At 47.5% G+C, this 20,498-nt stretch overlaps 6 protein-coding genes across 6 annotated transcripts; 2 read left to right on the plus strand and 4 right to left on the minus strand.

Annotated features, from left to right (window-relative positions):
• Positions 1 to 22: 22 nt before the first annotated feature.
• Positions 23 to 958, plus strand: N7478_002346 (uncharacterized protein; the record flags this gene model as incomplete). Its single annotated transcript, XM_056918560.1, has 4 exons — positions 23 to 366; positions 426 to 584; positions 653 to 723; positions 783 to 958. The coding sequence occupies 4 exons, from the start codon at positions 23 to 25 to the stop codon at positions 956 to 958; spliced, it is 750 nt and encodes a 249-aa protein (XP_056781718.1).
• Positions 959 to 1,551: 593 nt separating this feature from the next.
• Positions 1,552 to 3,106, minus strand: N7478_002347 (uncharacterized protein; the record flags this gene model as incomplete). Its single annotated transcript, XM_056918561.1, has 2 exons — positions 1,552 to 2,914; positions 3,009 to 3,106. 2 exons carry the CDS (start codon positions 3,104 to 3,106, stop codon positions 1,552 to 1,554), a joined length of 1,461 nt encoding a protein of 486 aa, XP_056781719.1.
• A 2,062-nt stretch (positions 3,107 to 5,168) lies between these two features.
• nimT (putative tyrosine protein phosphatase MIH1) lies at positions 5,169 to 7,010 on the minus strand (the record flags this gene model as incomplete). The annotated part of the gene is made up of 3 exons (XM_056918562.1): positions 5,169 to 6,568; positions 6,633 to 6,697; positions 6,769 to 7,010. 3 exons carry the CDS (start codon positions 7,008 to 7,010, stop codon positions 5,169 to 5,171), a joined length of 1,707 nt encoding a protein of 568 aa, XP_056781720.1.
• An 8,457-nt stretch (positions 7,011 to 15,467) lies between these two features.
• Positions 15,468 to 15,740, plus strand: N7478_002349 (uncharacterized protein; the record flags this gene model as incomplete). Its single annotated transcript, XM_056918563.1, has 1 exon — positions 15,468 to 15,740. The coding sequence occupies one exon, from the start codon at positions 15,468 to 15,470 to the stop codon at positions 15,738 to 15,740; it is 273 nt and encodes a 90-aa protein (XP_056781721.1).
• Positions 15,741 to 16,156: 416 nt separating this feature from the next.
• N7478_002350 (uncharacterized protein) lies at positions 16,157 to 17,068 on the minus strand (the record flags this gene model as incomplete). Its single annotated transcript, XM_056918564.1, has 1 exon — positions 16,157 to 17,068. The coding sequence occupies one exon, from the start codon at positions 17,066 to 17,068 to the stop codon at positions 16,157 to 16,159; it is 912 nt and encodes a 303-aa protein (XP_056781722.1).
• Positions 17,069 to 18,748: 1,680 nt separating this feature from the next.
• Positions 18,749 to 19,096, minus strand: N7478_002351 (uncharacterized protein; the record flags this gene model as incomplete). Its single annotated transcript, XM_056918565.1, has 1 exon — positions 18,749 to 19,096. One exon carries the CDS (start codon positions 19,094 to 19,096, stop codon positions 18,749 to 18,751), a length of 348 nt encoding a protein of 115 aa, XP_056781723.1.
• Between the last annotated feature and the right edge of the window lie 1,402 nt (positions 19,097 to 20,498).

A 20,498-nucleotide genomic window follows, 5' to 3' on the forward strand; every position in this document is an offset into this window, starting at 1 on the left:
TACCCAGTATTCTATACCCAAAATGTCCCTAACAGACAAAGTCTCCCTCATCACCGGCGGCGTGAAGAATCTCGGCGCACAGACTGCCCTCCAACTAGCAAGTGAAGGCTCTCACCTAGCTCTACACTACCACACCAGCACAGAAGAGCAGATAACCGAGCTCTCAAACAGTCTCAAGACGAGAAATCCCTCTGTGAAGGTCTCATTTTACAAGGGAGACCTCACAGGTGCTGCAGCAGTAACAAAGCTCTTCAATGATGTCCTCAAGGACTTTGGAAAGATCGATATCGTAATCAATACCGTTGGAAAGGTGTTGAAGAAACCAATTACTGAAATCAGTGAGGAGGAATATGACTCTATGTTCGCGTGAGTACTCCTTGAATCAGTATTATGCGGTACAATGCTAAAACGGAGATGGGAACTAGTGTGAATTCCAAGACTGCGTTCTTCGTCCTCAAGGAAGCAGCTACGCATATTTCGGATGGTGGAAAGATCATCACGATTGTTACGGCACTTCTTGGTGCTTTTACAGGATATTATACCTCCTACGCTGGTAGTAAAGCTCCTGTCGAGCATTTCACTCGGTATGTGTCTCGTCTCTTATTCGGTTACTCTTTATTATGTACTAATTTCTCTTCTTCCTTTTTCTTAGCGGCGTTTGCAAGGAACTTCAAGCTCGAAGAGTCAGCGTTAACAATGTTGCGCCGGGGCCAATGGATACACGTAAGATTGCTCTATTACTGCAAGTTGAACTATCCTGAAGTCGATCTAATACTTTGTAGCATTCTTTTATCCGCAGGAATCGCCCGAGGCGGTGGAATACCACAAAGCGAATGGAATGGGTAACCGGTTGACGATGGTTGAGGACATTGCACCTATTATTCGCTTCCTTGTTACTGAGGGCGGATGGATTACTGGACAGACTATCTTTGCTAATGGTGGATATACTACTCGTTAAGATATGGTTCTGAAGATGGGCGTATTTTAGTTGTGGCGTCTACATAGCTGGTGATGAATTGGCAATGTCGACGATGTGTCCTTGAGTTTACCTAGGATGAATCATGATTTGAGAAGCTAGGATATGGAATATGAATATGACTTGTTTAAAATTTTTTGATTCTTTTGAGGACTTGATACCTATATCCTATCCAAGTTGAAAGAGAGAGAAAGCCTCAGCATAAGCAGAGGCGTGAATCATATACATGACAGGAAAGGATTCCTGCATCAGACCAAACCCAATGGGATTACATGGACACGAAAGAGATCGGTAGGTGAAGGGGACATGGTAAAGGGGACATGAACGTGAGATAGAAAGGAAATGAGAAAAACGAGACAAAACGAAACGACCATGGTATCAAAATGAATGCTCTCCCTCTTAAACCTGCCTGCATCAAGCAGAAGGGGAAAGATGAACCGATGAAGACAAGACAATACAAACGAGCACGAGAGCAATGAACAATGAACAAGAAGAGACTGTCGGATGAACAGTGAACTAATGAACAAGGCAAGATGGAAAAAAGTGAAAAATCATACAACTATACCCGGACCAGCCTAAAAGTTCATTGCGGGACCTCGCCCACTCTGTAATAGAGTTGGGGGACGGTTCCGACTTGGCTCGGGCGAACCAACCGCTTGGCCGATGGGAGAAGACATCGCCTGGCCAACTGGTGCATCATGTGCACTGTACTCATGGTTCATAAAGTCATGGGGCGAAGGAGCCGGGAAAGAAGGTGGTGGTGACGCGGGATGAGCGGGCGAGACACCACGGTAAGGTGGCTGGGAAGTGTATGAGGGCGGGTAGGTTGATCCGACGGATGGTTGACGAGTGAAGCCAACGTTTTGGTGCCCGGTCTCTGTTGGAGAGAAAGAGGTGTAGTTTGACTGCTGAGGCTTGTAGCCCACAGGAGAGGGAGATGTGAGGGCGTGAGATGAGTAACCGGCGGCTGTGTTTACCATTGGGTTTGCACCGCCTGGGCTGTAGTCCTCGTAGGGTGAGGCGTGGTCATAGGCCTGGTGTTGATGTTGGTCGTAGCCCTGGTGCTGGTCATATGGCTGGTGGTCGTATGGGCTTACAGCGGTACTCATGGCAGCACCCATGGGCGAAGCAAGTCCAGGGGAACGAGGGCCGTAAGGATCTTGGGGAGCAGAGTAACCAGCATTGGGACCAGGGGAGCGACGTCCATATGGGTCTTGGGCTGCACCGTATGCTGCTGCGGGGCCGGGGGAGCGACGACCGTATGGATCCAGTGCAGCGGCGGGGGCTGGGGAGCGACGAGCGTAAGGATCCACAGCTGCTGCAGGGGCAACAGGGGAAGGAAGACCTGGCGAGCGACGACCATACGGATCTTGTGTCGCAGCGAGAGTAGCGGCAGGGGCGGGCGATCGGCGAGAGTAGGGATCGGTGGGAGTAAATCCTCTGTATCCACCAGGTGTGGCTGTGCCGGTTCGATCAGGTGGGAAATCAGCGAAGGCATTACCGTGCATTGGCGTACCAGCGCCATGCTTCCGGTCAGGGTTCAATGGCTCCATTTCAACCTCCTCGTGTGCGTTGGGATCCTCGACATGCTTGTCCACAGCGCTAGCCCATGTTGGCATCTCAGGGAGCGCATCTTCGTTAACCTTTGATGAAGGCGACTTGCTCGAATCGAAGGTAGCCGTAGTCACAGCTCCGCGGTACAAAGGCGGTGCTGGTGCTGGTGGTTGCTGATTGTATGATGGGGCCGGAGCGGGCTGGTTGTAAAAAGGAGGTTCGTCGTAGTGCTTGGGTCCCTTGTTTTTGCGACGGCCGGAGGGACAACAGCAGCTGCAACAACAGCTACAGATACGGTAACCACAGCAGATACAGTTGATGACACAAGCGAGAACAGCGATGACAATAACAGAGACAACGATAATCGCGACGATGACGGGCCATCTAAATAAGACGAAACCAATTAGTACTTTCTTTCTTTCGAACAGTAAATCCCTGAGTTGGCGCTCATCCGATCTCATTCCCCAGATAAACTTACTTGCAGTAAGACTTGGCCATACACTTATCCCAACTTGTAAATGTAGATTCAGTCGAGGAGAGATCTCGCGCCAGTATCGGCAAATGGGACAAGCCCATTCTTAACGAAGGCATAATGTACACAGGCTAATAGTGTAAACACATTCGGGGAATCAGATTGAGTGTGCGAAAAACAATTGGAATCCCCATGCGACAGGAATTGACCAAATTAAAACCACAACTGCTGACAAGCAGGGATAACGGTCTAATTCGAGATGTACTCTGCACAGCCCAGTTGAACTGTACAGATCCTGAATCGAGTACCAAGATAAAAGAATGCGGGGCGCGTGTATACAGCACCAGTCAGGGAATGCGTAATTCACAAGATGTGTCAGGCGATAAAAAGAACGAATGGAACAAGGCAGCAGGGTCCAAAGATGACGACGACTTCGAAGATTGAGCGAGGTTCGCGGGCTAAAACGAGTGAGCCAGACAAGGCAACAGGGAAACGAAGTTCCAATTATAGATCAGGTCGCCTAGTCAAGAAGTCTATTTCAATGTCGGATTTCAGACCAGCAACCCCAGGACCCCAAATGAGCGATAGTCCCAGAACGGAGAAAGTTGAAGATGAAGTTGAAGGGAGAAAAAGTGCGCTTTGTTGAAACACGGAGAGAGAGCCCTGGAGGGGAATGGAGTAAGGGTGGACGGACTCCGCAGAGTCTCTACCTATCAGAGACTCCGCATACTTGAAACCGCCAATCCTCATCAGCCAGACAGCCCGCCTCCTCCACCGTTTGCCGATCCACGCAAATTTGACACGAACAGCCTCTGAATAATATGTGGGCACGGGACTAAGTATACGAGGAATTACTGAATGGGAAAATAGGGTGTTGATAATGACTTCATATTGGAATTTACAAGGGAAAAATATCATCATATAGTGATTTCATTGAGTTCTCACAAAGGGGACAACATGTTATCGACAGCCTCCTAAAGGCTTTCCAGCCACAATTAACCCATTATATCCCTACAGGATCTCCATCCTTGATTTTGATGTTCAAGGATCCTGTAATTCTGTCAGGCTTTATTTCATATGTACAGCTGGCCCATAGCCACTCGTGAATGCAGATGTCATCCCCACAAATTCCACCCCAGACATAGCCCGACACAGATCGAATCGAATCATTGTGATCATCAACGTGTGAAAAGCAAAGGGGGAGGAAACAATATTAGCAGAAGGGGAAAAGATGAAGATGCAATCAAAATTACATGCCGCTTGCAATGCATGCAGAAATCGCTCAAAATGGGATAATAAACATCGCCATGAGTATGCAAGTCAAGGGAAAGCACGGAGAGGTGTTTGTGCCAGAGGAATGATTTGTGAAAAAAGTATGTCTGTACATGAGAAGGTGAAAAGTCGATTAAAGGACAGTATTGGTCAAAAGGGAATTAGATGGGTGAAGGGAAAGGAAATGCCAAAATATAGGCAAAAGGTTGTGTGTCCGGTGGACTTGAAGATGAGAAGGAAAATTGTCCGACGTAAGGAAGAAAGGGCCGTTTGGTATCGTAGGCATGGTCGGGTCAGGTCGGTTCAGTTTGTCATCGAGATTACATAGGAAAATTGGAGTTGTCTCAGGAATTATTCATCGTCTGAGTTTGGGTCATGATAGTTGTTTGTTGCCCGTGCCGTTGGGATTCTCATAGGAAAATGTGGCAGGAAAAAGTCGAATGTCCCAGAATTGGTATCGAGAAGAAGAAAGGGTGAAGTCGAAGAAAAGAAAAGAGAAAAAGGTAAAGAAATCGCTAAATCGTAGCAGACTCTTCATCAGGAAGAGTGCAGAAGGAGAAAGGACATCATCAACGGATATCACCAGGGGTCAGAGGGTGAATTGAGAGAATAAACTGTCGAAGATATAGGCGAGGTCGGTGAGTTGAGCGCGCTATGCGCGACTTCGCCAATCGGTGTCGCAAACCAAGGCTGCCAGAGTCGATAATTGCGCCATCCCGAAGGCTGGGAGGGAGAAAAAGTGGTGGTTCAAGAAACTTTTTTGGAAGCCACCGGGAATCAAAGAAGAGAAGAAAAAAGTGAGCATGCCACACGAAAGAAAACACCTCGCTCCAGAAACAGATAAAAAGCAATGGTATTCGTAGAGCGCCGGGGAAGCAAAAGGCAGAAGTTGGTTTAATATGAGAGCATACGACGACCGGGAGTGCGATTGGGCACAGGACTGTCGGCGAATGGAGAGCTCATCAAAAGACTAGCCCGATCATCATCAAATCGGCAGCGCCCTGTGGGGCTGTCTTCCATTCCAGGCGACGAGTGCTGACCAAAAGCGAATGTCTGGGCGCGGTTCAGCTTGGAGCGCTGCTTGACCTTACCAAGACCACGCTCACAGGCAAACTCGTGTTCCTTCGCACTCATCTCAACGTAGTTCTGCGGGTAGCAGAGAGATCGGTGCTCAGCGTAGAAGGCGCTGTATCCACCATCCAAGATGTACATGTCTGGATATGTCAAGTGTGGGTAACTATCAACATTGACAGCACGATCATGGTGGCGAATGTACTTGGCCATGATAGGGGCGCGGTGGGCTGAGTATTCGCAGTGCAGAATCAACGCTGTGCGGGAGTTGGGAGCGTTGAAAAGCTGACCAGCGAGCTTATCCTTGTCATTATAGTTGACGGCACCATTGATGTGGCCGCCTTCATACTCGTATTCGAAACGACAATCAACAATCATGATGTTGTCAAAACGATCACTGAACTTTCCATCGAGGAGATCCAGGAGGGTGTTTTTGACGATGCGAGGTAGACCGTCCGCTCTATCCTCAGGTGTGAAGTGAGGCAGCTGGGGCTGGGGCGGTTTTTCGATGTCACTGATGGACTGTAGGGGTGCATTTGAAGATACCTTGGCCTCTTTTTCGGCAATAACATCCGCCGGGTTCTCAAACATGCTCAATGATCGTCGACATTGTTTGCGAGGACGCATCAAGGGATGAGAAGGCTTGCGAATAGAGTTGGGAGCGGGCGAGCCACTGCTACGGGCGTGGTGGAATGGCGGCCGCAGACGCGGAGGAGCCAAGTTGCTCGAGGAGCTGTTACGTGAAATAGATCTCTCTTGTGGTGGAGAGTCGCCAAACATATCCTCCAGGGATGTAGATGTACTTAAGGAAGTCTTAGCAACTTGGCTGCTGAAACGGAATGGCTGAGGCTTGTTCTCGTTGCCGGAGCCTTTCATTCCAAGCTGGAAGGAAGCAGCCTTGCTTCTGGCCAAGCTGGGTCGGAGAAGGGGAGGACGACGTCTCCTATTCCATTCATTAGCCTGCTTCTCGCGTGGAGCAAGGATATATCCCACATACTCTGATGGAGCACACGTAGGCGCTTCCATTGGAGAGGCCTGGAGCGGACTAGGGGCAGCAGAGAAAACAGGAGAATCCAAAGGAGTGTTCAGGGGTGATGGTGAGTGCACTTCAATCTCTGTAGTTACTAGGAAAGCGGGCTTGTGTGGGAGAGGGCTCATTTCCATGATATCCATACCAGGACCGGCAGGAGAAGAAGGGAGTGGCGGGGTAGTCATCACATCATCTGTTATATCCTCTTAGCAACGGTTCTCTTTCAATGGGTATAAACTTCAATGGAGGGGTCATACCGCGTCCCGCCTGAGCAAGGCAGTTCGATGAGAACAAAGACCGTCGCGGAGTTACCAACTGCGGGCTAAATATAGAGTAAGCTTTCTTTCACACTCTTTCTTCACATGCAACTCATCCCCGCCACATTCAACGAACCTTTGATCAATGTGGAAGTTCTGTGAAAGGTCAGCGGCCAAGCTAGCGGCCGGCGACGAGCCACCCAACGGGCCCATGTTGAAGTAATCGGGCCCGGACTTCTTCATTGACAAATCCTTAAAGTTGAAGCCATTACCACCAAATCCAGACAACGGATACGAGGTAGGAGGTTCCGGTCTGAAGCAACGTCCGAAGAGAACAGGAGTAGGCTGCATAGCAGCCAGCGGGGACGAGTGTTCCATTTTCACCGAAGCTGAACTGTAACTGGACCAAATTCCGATTTGAGGATACACAGGATCTCAAATAATATCCACGTAGACGATACTGAGACACAGAAGCGAAGAAAACAACCCGGTCATCCAGATCAGAAATTCCCAGTTCCCTGTGAACCTTTTGTTTTCTACCGGGTGTATGCTGCCTGCGTTGCTGAGACCGTCCTTCAATCAATGCAGACTCAATCGGCGATTTTCCCGATTTTCCGAACCACAAACGGACACCCAGGTCGAATACCAAGATTATCCAGCACACAAATTTCCCAAAATCCCAAGCCCAATACCACCGTCGGCGAGGATCCTATCGTAAGCTAGTTGTGCAGGAATTAAAGAGGCATGGCCAAAAAGTGGAGTAGGTCGGGGATGTCGGAAGCTGCAATTGGAGAGGGGCCGAAGAGCTCGTGGGCTGAGAGGGGGCGATGCAGTGTGAGAGGTGCTAAGTAGTTCCGGGGTGGCAGAGTAGCAAGTATGAAGTTCCACCCACAGGCAGGTCGGCGGACGATGGGCTAGGAATGGGAATTGGGCGAAGAAGGGCCTTTTTGTCGAGTATGGGAATGTCGTGAAGAAGAAAAGAAGAGAGAGAAAAGGTGGAACAAGCGGTTTGAAGAAAGAAACCTCGTGAAGCTGAAGGGATGGGTCTGTTGCAATGGCAACGCAAGTGGGGAGGATCTCCAGATAGTGTACAGTATACGGGAAGGATACTGTAATCTCGTGAATGATGTACAGTAATACTTTACACTCCGTCCCATACGTAATTTCCAAGGTTCTTTGCTCTGCTCGGGACAAAGTGGAGTACAGATTGCTACGTGCTGCTTGAAATTGTCTATTTTATTCTTTATTTTCGATGGTATGCAATCAACTCATGCTTCCCTCATGTACGTCCACTAAAGGAGTATAGATGTGCGGATTTTTCCTCTTCTCCTACATTTGCTGCAAAGGGGGAGGAGGAGAAGTTAACCGAGTGTTCAGTCTTTGGCCCCAGTCTGGTTGCCCGGACTCCCTTGCCGCCCATCGTCCAGACTACCGGCTGCTCAGCAACCCCAGCGCCTATCAGCGATCTGACTCTCTTCTCCATCCTCTCATTCCTTTCTGAGCTGACCTGTGCACGGTTACCAGGGGTAAGCAAAAAAAAGAAAATTGAAATAAAAAAGGTGAACAGAAGAGAAAAAAGGTCTTACTGAAAGTCCTTGGCACCATGTGTCTCGGGCTTTTACTGAGAAAGCTACACAGTCATTGGCGATGACTCTCCAACACCCTACAGTACATGTAATGCACTATGTATCGACGGCAATCTACTGCCCGTGTCCCTTCCCTCTCTCATGAACCCCCTAGCCCAAATATGGGGAAATGCTTGGATCTCATAAAACATAAATCCTATACTAAGGCGAGGGGATAGTATACCCTTCGGTTCCATGAAACCATAAAACCATAAAACTCATAGGTAAAAACCGTTTTAGGGTTAATACTTCAACGTGTCCCACCTGTATAGAAAAATTTTCAGGTACGGGCGGAGCATATACTATCCTGAGCTTGTGAATGGAGCTTGCTACTAACTCTCCCATGGGTCAAGCGAATGGTCTCCACTTTAGAACTGTACTAGTAAGAATGAAAAGTTCTCTTGCCTCGTCTCCAAAATTTCCCGTGTGTGCCGTCGCAGACTTCAGCTGAAAAAATGGAGCGAGATCGAGCCTAAGGAGCTAAGGCTCCACTCGGTGTTTCCACTTGTTCGGAAAAATTAGAACCTCAAGCAGAGCCCAAATGAGGGCTTGGATGCAAGTGATACGAGGATCGCCCATGCAAGGACACAGCATGACCTTGAGCTTCCAATTGAATGGATTCAAATGCAAATAAAGATCTAAAAAAGAAAAGATCTAACGGTTCTGTCCCTGTCCTGCTTCTGCCTTCGACGTCACTCGGCATTGGCTATGAGAATCATTGAAGTTATTCATGCGAAGAATACCAGCTCGGACTCATTCGGCTTCACCCAAAGGAGTAAACCATCGGATTATTGAGCCCTCATGAATGGTGCGTTGTAACTAAGAACCTGACGATCTTTCCCATAGAGAGTGCACTAGGAGGAGATTTCGGGGCCGATAAGAAATTGCGATGGAGAACAGAAAGCGCCAAAGAAAAAAGAAAATAAGAAAATAAATTCGAAAGGGGAACGAAGCTAAGTGCTTGTGATCACCGATTCCCCGGAGATGACAGCCGAGGTGTTGATTGGAGAGATTCAATGATTGTGCATCATCGCGATGCAAAAGAGTTCGTCCCTGCATGATCTTTACCTAGTTGGGCGGAAGAACGCGATCGGAGCTCGTTTTACCCCACTCCAGGATATCCCAGACTAGGAACAAAGGCTTCAGAACAATTGAACAAAGAAAGAAATAAGGTAGCATTGAGTAAGGAATGGAAGGTTATCGACATTTCCATGAATGGCAGTTACAACTCAATGAAAGATCCTTTGATAACCATCATAGTCCATACTCGAGAGACTGCCCTTACTTGCATTCCAGGTTGATCAAGGGTCCGCGAGGGGATCTTTCAATGTCGCGCATCCCTTGAGCCCCCTTCATAGGGTGTTTCTGGTATTAATTATTGCTACCCCAGAATTGTAGTTTTGTCCCTGGGGTTTCCATCGTCACCATTCGAGTGACACCCACGGTCGCCGGGCCAAACCTCGAAAATGGGGATGGTTCGTGAACTGTTCACAATTGATGTGCTCCGCGTATTCTATCCGAGATGTCGGCTCCGGCCGTACGGAATACGGCACAGTATAGATTATGGATGATGAATTCAGCCAGCTCAGCTAGCCATAACACTTCTCCTCACAAGGCTTGGTGTCGCCAAAACAATGGGGGCGGAGAAAGTTGTTGTGGTCGCGATCACGTCACAAGCGCCTGTTGCTAATCAATATGCCTCGTGGATCCTTGTTCAGCGTCAAAAGTTAGCGAACGCATTGACTGTTATGATCGATCCTTGATGTCAATGCCCGAGGCATCATGAATCGCTTGCTGGGCTAGGAGGGCTAGGTCGGTTGAATCCCGGCTGTACTCCAGGTCACTCCACCCGAGAAACATTGCTGATGGAGCCGATGAGGGATATCAGACGCGACGATACGGACAGGACCAATCAAAATCCCGTGTATGAGTATAACAGTGCAGATTAATTTGCCACCGTGATATGAAGCGGCTCTTTAATGGGCCTGAAACTGCTAGTCAATGGAGCTGGGAGCATTGGTCCAGTCACAGTGGAACAAAGAGGTAAAGCCAAATCCTGTGCCCCACGACTTTCTATTTTGGGAAGCTCGAAACTTCCCCTCTCGTGAAACGCCGATGTCCTCGACTCGGTTTGGTGCCATCCATTGGACAAAAGCCGCATCACCTTGCATGATTGTCCGTCTCAAGCTGCAACCGCTTTGTTGCATGTTGCATACACATAACCTCGTGGCAGATATGATTTTGCGGTGTAGACCCTCACGATATCCTCGGTTTCTCGGGTTAGCGTCGGAATAGGAGGTCTCGACTGTTCATCAATCGATTGCTCGCGGTGACCCCATATTGGTCCGTGGGGCTACGTCACTCTATCATCATCGCGGCATCTCAATTCAATTTAGTTCCATCCGCGATCACAAAGACAACTTGTTTTTGGCACAATACAGTCAATCACCAATGATGACGTTCGAAATCGATTGTTTACATTTTACCGTTTTGAATATTGACCTTTTTTTCCACGCGACGTGACTTGCATCAAGTTGCAACAATAGCCTTCTCGTCTATCGTGTTCCCGCATGAGAGTTCTCCAATCACACATTTCAAGCGCCTGCGTCCTGTAAGCTGACTTTCTTGGACATCCCGCGTTCCTTGGGTTTCCTCGGATCAGCACTATCTATTCGGCCAGTCCGGGCTGTATCTTGCAGGGCTGCGCCACGACATTCAGCACCCCAAGCCAAAGTGGGGTTCTTGACTACCCACGATGATGTGATCCGTCATCTGCGTCACAGCGCCATGTGCAAACCAGCCAGTCGTATCGACTCTCCAGCCGATGTGCCCTGTTGCAACTGCGGGGTTTATCACATCGTCTGCATCCCACGGCGCCTGGACCCCGGTCGCTTTTCCCCTCCTTCCAACTGGTGATGTCAAGACTCAAATCAAGATCGATGTGTTTTCATTTTCCATCTTGCTTTGACTTTTCGCGTCAATCGTAAACAAAACCAAAACTTTGCACGCGAACCATATGCGCAATCCCGTGACCATCAACCAACCACTGACATCAGAACAACAAATCTCAGATCAATATCAAGATTTTATCAATATTTTGATCCAGATGTCGCTAATCTTTGCATCCTTGTATTCTATCCTGTTCTGATCTGTATTCCCATTACTTTGAAATTACCCATACGACGATTCTTGCCCAGGTGCTCTCTATTCTATTTTCCAGCTCTGCTCTCGCTCGATCCAAGCTACTGGTTACTATCACCACCACTTTTTTACCCCTCGGGACCCATCCGTCCCGGCGATTTGTCAATAAATTCTCCAGTCCGGCGTCCCCGATCTGCGGCGCTATTGAATAAAAATTCCCCCGGCTGCCATCACCCATGCGACCATGCCCACCTGGTCTTCGTGCCTGTCACTATCCCACACTAGTCAGTCTGGCCTGCCCCTGACCGTGGTACTATTGTCTGGACCGGCGACTAATACCCTACTCCGTCCGGAGTACAAATCTCACTTACCGCGACCGCACAACCCCAGTTGCGGCGTGAGCGACACTCACATCAACTCCGCGCAACGGTCCAGCACTAACTCAGTTCCCCGTACTCTACCTAACAAAGACACAACACGATACGATACGTAGGAACCATATTCTCTGACCATGCAGTAAATATTAAAATATACCCAGATACAGATAGATCAAACCATACCCATCCAAATCCACTATCTATCAAATAAACCCACGAAAGCGTCACCCTAATCAAATACTAAATTGACATGTTGCAATTGATTGATCCATCCACGTATCCGTCCCCGTCTCATTTTTAGTCTCAACTATTGATAGTTACCCGTAACACAATCCTTCTTCCGGATATAGCAAAAAAGCCAAAAGTACAACACTTACCCCTGATTCCTCTTCACCGTGGGGCCAGCCGCAGCAAAAACCCATCATTCAATCCACGCGGCGTCAGAAATACCCGTAGACGTGTAAACTAGACCTATCGTCCCCGGTACCTGTCATCCGCGCGGAAACGGAAACGCATACGCATGGCCACGATGGCCGCCAGGCCGCGCCGTCACGATATCGACGTATCCGGTACCACAGCATGTAGGACAAGGTTATTTATTCAATGGTTTGCAACTCTGTATTGTTTTTGCTTATTTTGTGTGCAACCTTGTCGCCTTGTAGTAATCCTGACTCCACTTCAATGTAAAATTTGGTTTTTTGTCCCGCTCGTTGCTGGGGTTTCGTCGGGCGTCGGAGTGGGCACGATATATATCAAACTTGACAGTGCATATGTCCATGGTACAACGGTACCACATGTTTAGTGTATACATCCAGATAACCTGATTGTGGATAGAAATTAATTGCGACCCATCTATGTACTGAATTGGGACTTTTAAAGTAACACTAATTACTCTTTCAGGTTTTTAATGTTCCTGCACGTGTACATGGTGATGCATAGCTGCCTTCGGGACAAACGGAACAAGACATATACTACACGTATCATTTTCAACCCACAGCCTCGCCACATCAATGATTTCAGCCCCATAAAAATTCGGATTCACAATATTTTGAATCACCTAACGATTTACCTATCTTAATATCGAAGCTATAAATTCTAAAAGTAATCTTAAATTCCACGTCTGGCCCATTCTTTCCAACGCCAAAGCAATAGCTGCAGCAGGTACCCTGACAACCGTGACGCTATATAGGCTCCAGCATCGGGCAGTTGCAGATGATCATGATAATTTTTGGGTATCAACCATTTCAACAGTGGTACATATCCAGATCAATGTTCTGGTAAAACGACTATTGTATCGAGAATTCAACTTTGGTCTTGGTCTTGAATTGAGATGTATGGAATTCTTGTTCTTGCGCGATGTGAAACGATGGTATTTGGGATCGACATCGTGACTTGATTTCTGTTGGATGGAATGTGAGTTCCAGGGGCAAACCTGGTTTTGTGCTGATGTCATAATTTGAGGTGCGTATTGAGTTACTTTGTGCAATTTGAGATTTGATGTGTTTGTCTTTTGAAGTTCTAGCACTGCCAAGGTTGTAGTTTGTGGCATGGGAAGAATTGTGTTCGGCGAGCTACCTGGGCAACTGGCGCTGTTATCCACTTCAACTTGAGGTTTAAGTTATGGCCCCATGATGTTTTAACCCTGTCCATTAGGAATGTAGGGTCTCGAGAGCTCTGATAGTATTTCCGAACCCCGGCCTGCTTAAGCCGGCTCCCCTTATTCAAATCCGTTCGCTATATCTAGTGACATCCTAGGGAATGTATTTTCGTTACTATATTGAACAGCGCGATCCCATGCACCCAACCACTTGTAAGGACTCCTCAGCCAAGCCTTCAGTTCATGTAAAAAGAGCTGAGCGTATCGACGACCCAGGAAGTCCCGAATCAGTTCTTCAGCTTGACCGGAGCTGTCTTGAATGTCTATTGTCTGAAGAATGGCGATAATGTATGCATGTAAGAACTCCACTTTGCTGGGTTTGAGTTGTCGAGAACCATCATTATGTTCTTGTGGCAGGTCGTTACTTGTATATAGAAACGAAAACACACGGAGCTCACGAGAGAGCCATGTTCAGGCTTGGGACTAAAGTTCGGGGTCTTTCCTGAAAAGTCGCGGAGACAGAGTCCCCTGTATCTTGAACTCAGAGGCTGTTGTTCGCTCAAGCCTATATGGAGAGAGTAGAGATTGTGGCGATAAATGAACCGTCGCTTTTGAAGGGCCTCATCTTCATCTTGAAGTAGTACCTGTTCGGATTGTCCAAAATCGTTGCTTCGACTTCCAGGTAATAATGAGAATTCAGTTGCACTCTCCGAGGCACGGGGCTGCTTGTCAGGCCGCTTTGGAACTTTGAAAGTTTTTCCATGCTTTCCATCCCCATTCAAATCGTATCGGATTTCATGAATGTCACTCTTACATAGTGGGCAGGTCGGATGCTCTTGTACCCAAGTGGCAAGGCATATATAACCAAAATTATTATGTTGACAAGGTTGCGCTTCGCACTGTTCGGTTAAGTCACCAAGGCAGATGATGCAGCATCCATTGGCTTTCTCTGAAGCGGAAGAGGATATTTGTTGAAGAGTGTTTTGCAAGACTTGAGCGCGTAAGTCTTCGTCATGAGTAGTCATTTCCACAGTGGGCCAGAGATTCATCTATTTACTCGAGACACGAGGGCCAAATTATTCGAAAATGCTCTTGAATGACAGTATCCTGAGGTAAATAGAAAGTTCCCAAGTCAATAAATTTAATGGGCATGAATTATATGTACCCAAGTGTGTGGGGTGGATAAGAAAGGGGCAAAGTGATTATCTTTCTCACCAAGTCTAAGAGGCATACCGACGATTCCCCGGAAGATATTGAGCCTGTGCTTTCGAAGCTCGTGAATCTGGAGTCGTTGGTTATGAGATCAAGCTGGTTCCAGAGGGAAAATTACCATAAAATGCAACTACTTTGCAACCCACAAGAAAACCTACCTGCCCTGCGATCCTGTGAGTCACGCCCGATCTTTTCATTGATGAACGTTTCGAAGATTGAATTAATGAGTATAGGTGCCCTCACCTTTGACTGCTGTGGCTACGAGTGGTCTTTTGACGTCGCATCATATTGATTCTTGCTTCATCACCCTGGTTTAGAGAGACTAACTATCGCCGGAGCTAAATTCCAAATGGGTGAGCTTGACGGGCGCGCAGTACCTTTCCGATCAACCCGCCTTCATGAGCTCACATTGTTGAACTGTGGCCTTAGGTCTTTCCACATCGAACGAATGCTTCATTACCCTCACAACTCAGACATTTCACTATTAAGGGTCAAAAAGAAGAACGCCTTGACCATCCCTTCTTTCCGGATAGGAATCGACAGTTGTATATCGATGCTCTCGCATCCCAATATTCATCTTTGGAGACTCTTGATATTGACATTAAATATCATGATTGGGAAGAGCCAATTGATCTCAGCAAATTCTCAGCCCTCCAATCTCTAACAATTTCACCAAGAATGGTGATTGGGGATAATCAATGTGAGTGGCTTAAGCCGTCCTCAGCTTTGGACTGGGCGAAGCGTCTCCCATCGAACCTACAGAGCCTCAAATTTCGCAATGAATGTGGAGCGTTTCCCATATTACAGATCTATGAGACTGTACGCGAGGGTTACATCCACCTTAACTTCTTGACTTGCCAAATAGCTTCAAATGTGCTAGAATATGGCTCCCTTTACTGGGATGCTGGGGATCTTGATTTGGTTGATCCAGAAGGCATCCGAGTCTTTCGTTCTCCAGATGAGCTTATGTCTGATATTCCTCCAGACGGAGTTCCATATTTGCTGGGATTTCGGGGACTTGGCGTTGGGTTCTCTGTCGTCGAAGTTCCTCGTACAGAGAGGCTACCAGGGTACGATTCATGTCCGTGTCCCTGCTGGACATACAGACATCGCCTTCATCCTGAAAGAAGAGGCAGCGCTTGGTAACTTTCTCTGAAATTCAATCACTGGCGCAGGCGCACACGTGGTCTTATATGTACATATTTACCCGGCTTGTATAGATAAAACCAAGCTCTGGAGTCTCTCTCTACTGCTGGCCTATAGAGAAAGAACTTCAGTCTCCAAGTAATAGAGGAGCGTCGAGTGTGAAAACAGATAGATACCTAGAAACATAGGAAAGCCGTTGGTTGTTTTCACCTCACAAGGGGGCGCGTCAAGATGGACATTCCACACCAATGTCCCTGTGTGGATAGCAAACAATCGCAAGGATATCTGAAATGCTCTTCTATACAATAGCGAGATATACAGGGAGGAAGTGACCTCATTGAAAGTCCATTAAAATTTGATTAAATAACGTATAGTTTTCAGTAGCATTTTCTTTGGCTGAGCAAATAAGTGATACCTAAAAAGATATCACTGAAGGGCCTGCCATATTAACATAGCCACGCCTATGGCCAATGGATGAGTGACCGAGAGGCCAACAGGCGCTGAATTCTTGCTGGTACTAGGCGAGGCTGTAGCAGCGCTACTCGTGGTAGCCGAGCCCGTAGTATTGCCTGCAGTTCCACTGCCACTAGAAAGTTCCGTAGCAGATGATGAAAGGGACGAAGATGAATGTGTTGGCTTGGGGCACAAGTTATCATACACAAACTGCGTAGGACTGCCACTACAAGTGGTCGCAGAATTGGCGTTGAATGTGCCATTTGTATACATCCAGCAAGTACCTGATGCATATGGCGAGTAGCTGTCATTCCCCGCATTAAAGACGACATAGCTGCAGGAATCGGCATTTGCACATTCACTCAGGCAGTCCGATGCACCTGAACTAGCGACGCAATCATCAAAGCAGTTATCAGGCGGCGTCGGGTACCCGCAGACTGAGGCAATAGCAGAGGGGCTCGCGGTGGCAGTGCAGGCGCCAGACGTAGTGGTTGTGCTTCCACCGGCACACACGGGCTTGTCGTAGACGGACAGGCTGGGATTGGCACAATCCGAGCTACCCTTGCTCGAATTGAAAGTTTCACCTGGGTAGAGCCAGCAAGTGCCGGAGCCTGTGGTAGGGTTGCCGGCAGAGAATATGAGAAAGTTGCATGGAGGATGGGCGTTACAGTAGTCCCAGCAGAAGGCCTTGCCGCTGCTGGCGACGGCAAATTCTGATCCGGGTTCCGGATAGTCGCAGAGACTGGTGACGAGGGAAGCTGTACAGCTTGCTGCAGTGGCAGTGGAGGTAGTGGATGTAGCAGTCGTCGCTACGGTTTCAGTAGAGACTGCTAGAGCCCGTGGAACTGATAGGGCGATAGAGGCCCAGTAAAGAGCGATCTTCATGGTAGCGAGCGTGGGTAATGAGCGTGTTTAAGATTGAGAAAAGTCTTAAGTAAGACCCAAAGAGTAGCACTCGCTAGTGCGAGCATCTGGGCAGTCTTGCCTATTTATACCTAGTGTCAAAGCACTTGAGGGGTAACACCGAGTCTGTAGTAAATCACTAGTAAGAGAAATTCTTAATCTCACAATGCAACGTCGCTTATATATTGTTGCAGCCTTTCACTATCAACCATTGGTCAGAACACTAGTCTAGAAAAACAAAGAGCCACTAGATGATTGAACGCTCCGTTCTTTCCCCTAGTAGTAAGCCCTACCAATTTGTTATATCACATGGCTGATAGTGGAGCCGAATTAATATTACACCTATCCTGGTGAACTAGGGGGTTTTAGCGTGTTTTCCGGGTTAACATCCAACCAAATTCAAGTCGCGCCGAACCCTTAGGTAGTAATCCCAACCTTGGAAGACTTTTGTTACAGCCCTGGAGCCAGGAGGCCAGAGCCCCGGAGCTAGCCGTGGAAAATGGAGTGTTTTCGTTGGACACACTGTGGGGCTCGTCCTTTTTATTGGGCATAGAAAGGAACGCGCCCCATTCAGTGGAGCATGTCCACTAACCTACACAAGCTGTTCGGGTCTATACAAATTGGAACCTTCTTGGAAAATGTTCATATTCCTTTAAGCGCATTGCGTCTATCAACCACCTGGGAACTTTGATATCTGTCAAAAATCTAAATATGTCTTTTTTGACAGGATATTGTCCTTGTCAGGGGCTTGTTAGGGAGCCTGACAGCCAATGAAATTTGTTTAACCAGATGGCGCTAACCGTATTCAAGTTCGCTATGCAGCGTTCTCCGTTCCAATATTTCTTTTGTATACCCTTTCTAGAATATGGGCAGTCCGTTCTCCTAGGTGCGTAGTAGCGAAGCTTCTTAAGCACAATAATTGAATTCGGTGCGCTTTCATTCTTCTCAGATCTGAGAGCTTAAGGGTTTCAAAAACACCTTCTGGCCACTATGAGAAATTAGGTGACTTCGAAAGAGAGCTTTGTAACATAATTCTGTTCCGATTTCCATGTGTCCACGATCCACGGAGCCCAAACATGCTTGTACACCAAAAGATGCGGAAGACTCATGGCTTGCTCAACGCCTCTCCAGTTCCGTCCTTACTGCCAAATTCAGTGAACAACCCAGGAAGAATCTTGGCCAAATGCGTAGATTCAATTTAGTCATGCATCATTTGGTCGTAAGCCATGGAAGTCACCATGGAGTAGAGCTTCCCACCGTTGCCAGACTGTATGCCCGGAGAGCGATGCATATTGGGGATCCATTCTGCAACTTTTGGCATATGGAAATAGTATCAACTTGTCAACTCTAGGCCATCATCTGTTGACGCCATACGTGGATCATAGTGCAAGTATGTTTGTTGGAGATACCCTGCATTCGTACGTGGCCACAGGCAGACGCGACGTAGCCATTTCGATCGCCAATATACTCTGTAATTGCATGTGTATTTCCGACATATCTTTGATGGTACTTCAAATGAGGCTGGGGAAGAACTTCTCGATTCTGCGCGATTGTCTCCACATGAGCGCTGGGGAACCAAAGTGTATATCGCTCTTTTTCAACGAAGTGCCACTAGGACCACCATTCAATAATTTCAGATGTGCAGGCCGGAAATCTGGTCAACTAAGCAGCGTAGCCTGAGTGAAATCCCGTCTCCACCGGCAGATAGCCGGGTTCAAGCAGACGATTGATGTTAGACAATGGGAGCAAATGAGCCTCGGGAATCGGCTGAATAAACGCGGGCAGCGAGCTCTTGTGAATCATCCATTCGTCAAATATAAATGGCGCGTATGGTTTGGATGAGATATTTTTCAGATTGGTTTCATATGTAGTTCGGGCCCATTCAGGGCGCCAGTCAAGCACGACATGAGAGTCGTCTGCCTTGCCGCTAACGGCGGTAGCGATATAGACCTCCAAGTGGTATGCGCCTGCACTTTGTATTATGCCGCTGCAAGGTTCTCGCACAAGCATGTTCAATGACACAAAAATTTAGTTTTCCTTGATCCTGATCCTAGAACATATGGGCAAGGCGAGAAAGGTGGGAAAAGTGGAGAAGGCGGGGAATCGGAGGTGGGAAAGCGGAGGGGTGATGATATTGATATTCGGACAGAATCTGTCTCAAGGTCTGTCTGTAGCTCTCTGGGCATAGTAACTTTCTGACAATGGCGACACGAGTGGGCCTTGAAAGGGCTGTCTTGTTGCTTCCTTTTCATAATGAAGGCCATTCCACACCTCGCCCACTCGCTTGAGAAATTTCAAGTGGCCGGTAAAATGGCCTCCGACCTAAGATATCTGTCGCCGTAATGATATACAGATGAACTTTTTCTGGCGGGAAACCCGATGATCCCATCGATGCTTTGCTAATAACACGAGATTTCGAGCGGCCTCAAATCCATTTTCTGCCATATGCCGGAATACATGTTGGCACCAATCGAATTTATCCCGATGTTCAAATTCAAGGAAAATTGTTGAAATTGAGCTTGTCACGAATAACACGACTTGAATGCAAGAGGACTTCATACTTTTCTGTAAGCAATACGGAATTGAACGAGCTATTTCGTTCGCGTACATTTCCGATAACAAATAATCGTAATCATTACTTGGGTCGGTAGGAGGGTTGTCATTGGTATGTGCATCGACAATGGAGCGAGCACGGTGGATCAATGGTTGGAGCATGACAAGATTGACCCAGAACATCATATGTAGCATCGCATCATCATGAGGTAGAAAATAATAGGCCAAGCCAAATAGAGGCTCAGTTGCAGGAATGCTCATTTTTTGGGATTTCAGAAACCGAGCTGATTTGCCTTCAGATGGTGGTTGACCTAAGCTCCCATTGCTTTGCAGGTTCATCAGGCTTTCTTTAGCCCCGTAGCATTGTTCCAGAAGTTCTTGACAAGCCATAGGGTCTGAAAGATCGAGTAAATTGATTTCTGACTGTAATTTCCCAATTGAAACTGATATCTGGAGAATTTCGAGTAACGGATTGCCGCTGGTGGGCTCCATGACAAGTTCGTATTCTCCCTGTGAGAGATCCATTCCTCTCGATACTAATATCTAGATCAAAGTGTCAGATAGTCCATTGAAATGTGGTTGATTTCCATACTGTGTTCAATTTCTGTTGGTGCTTGTAGATCGTATCGATCAAAGGATTTTTCGGTGCCCTATTGCGAAAGTGTGTTAATACCGCCATCATCCCCGACACTTGAATACCCCATGATTTCAGGCCAGACGGCGCATAGAATCCCTAATATTTCAAAGAGTATGAGCAGGCCGCTTTTGTACTCAAGGGGTCATATGAACCAGAGGGGATCCGGGAGAATTCATACAGTAAGCTCCTGAAAGATAAATGCAGCATATAGTATGTCATCTG

This window comes from Penicillium angulare, assembly GCF_028827245.1.
Source record: "Penicillium angulare strain IBT 27051 chromosome Unknown utg000003l_segment0_segment0, whole genome shotgun sequence".
Lineage (NCBI taxonomy): Eukaryota > Fungi > Ascomycota > Eurotiomycetes > Eurotiales > Aspergillaceae > Penicillium > Penicillium angulare.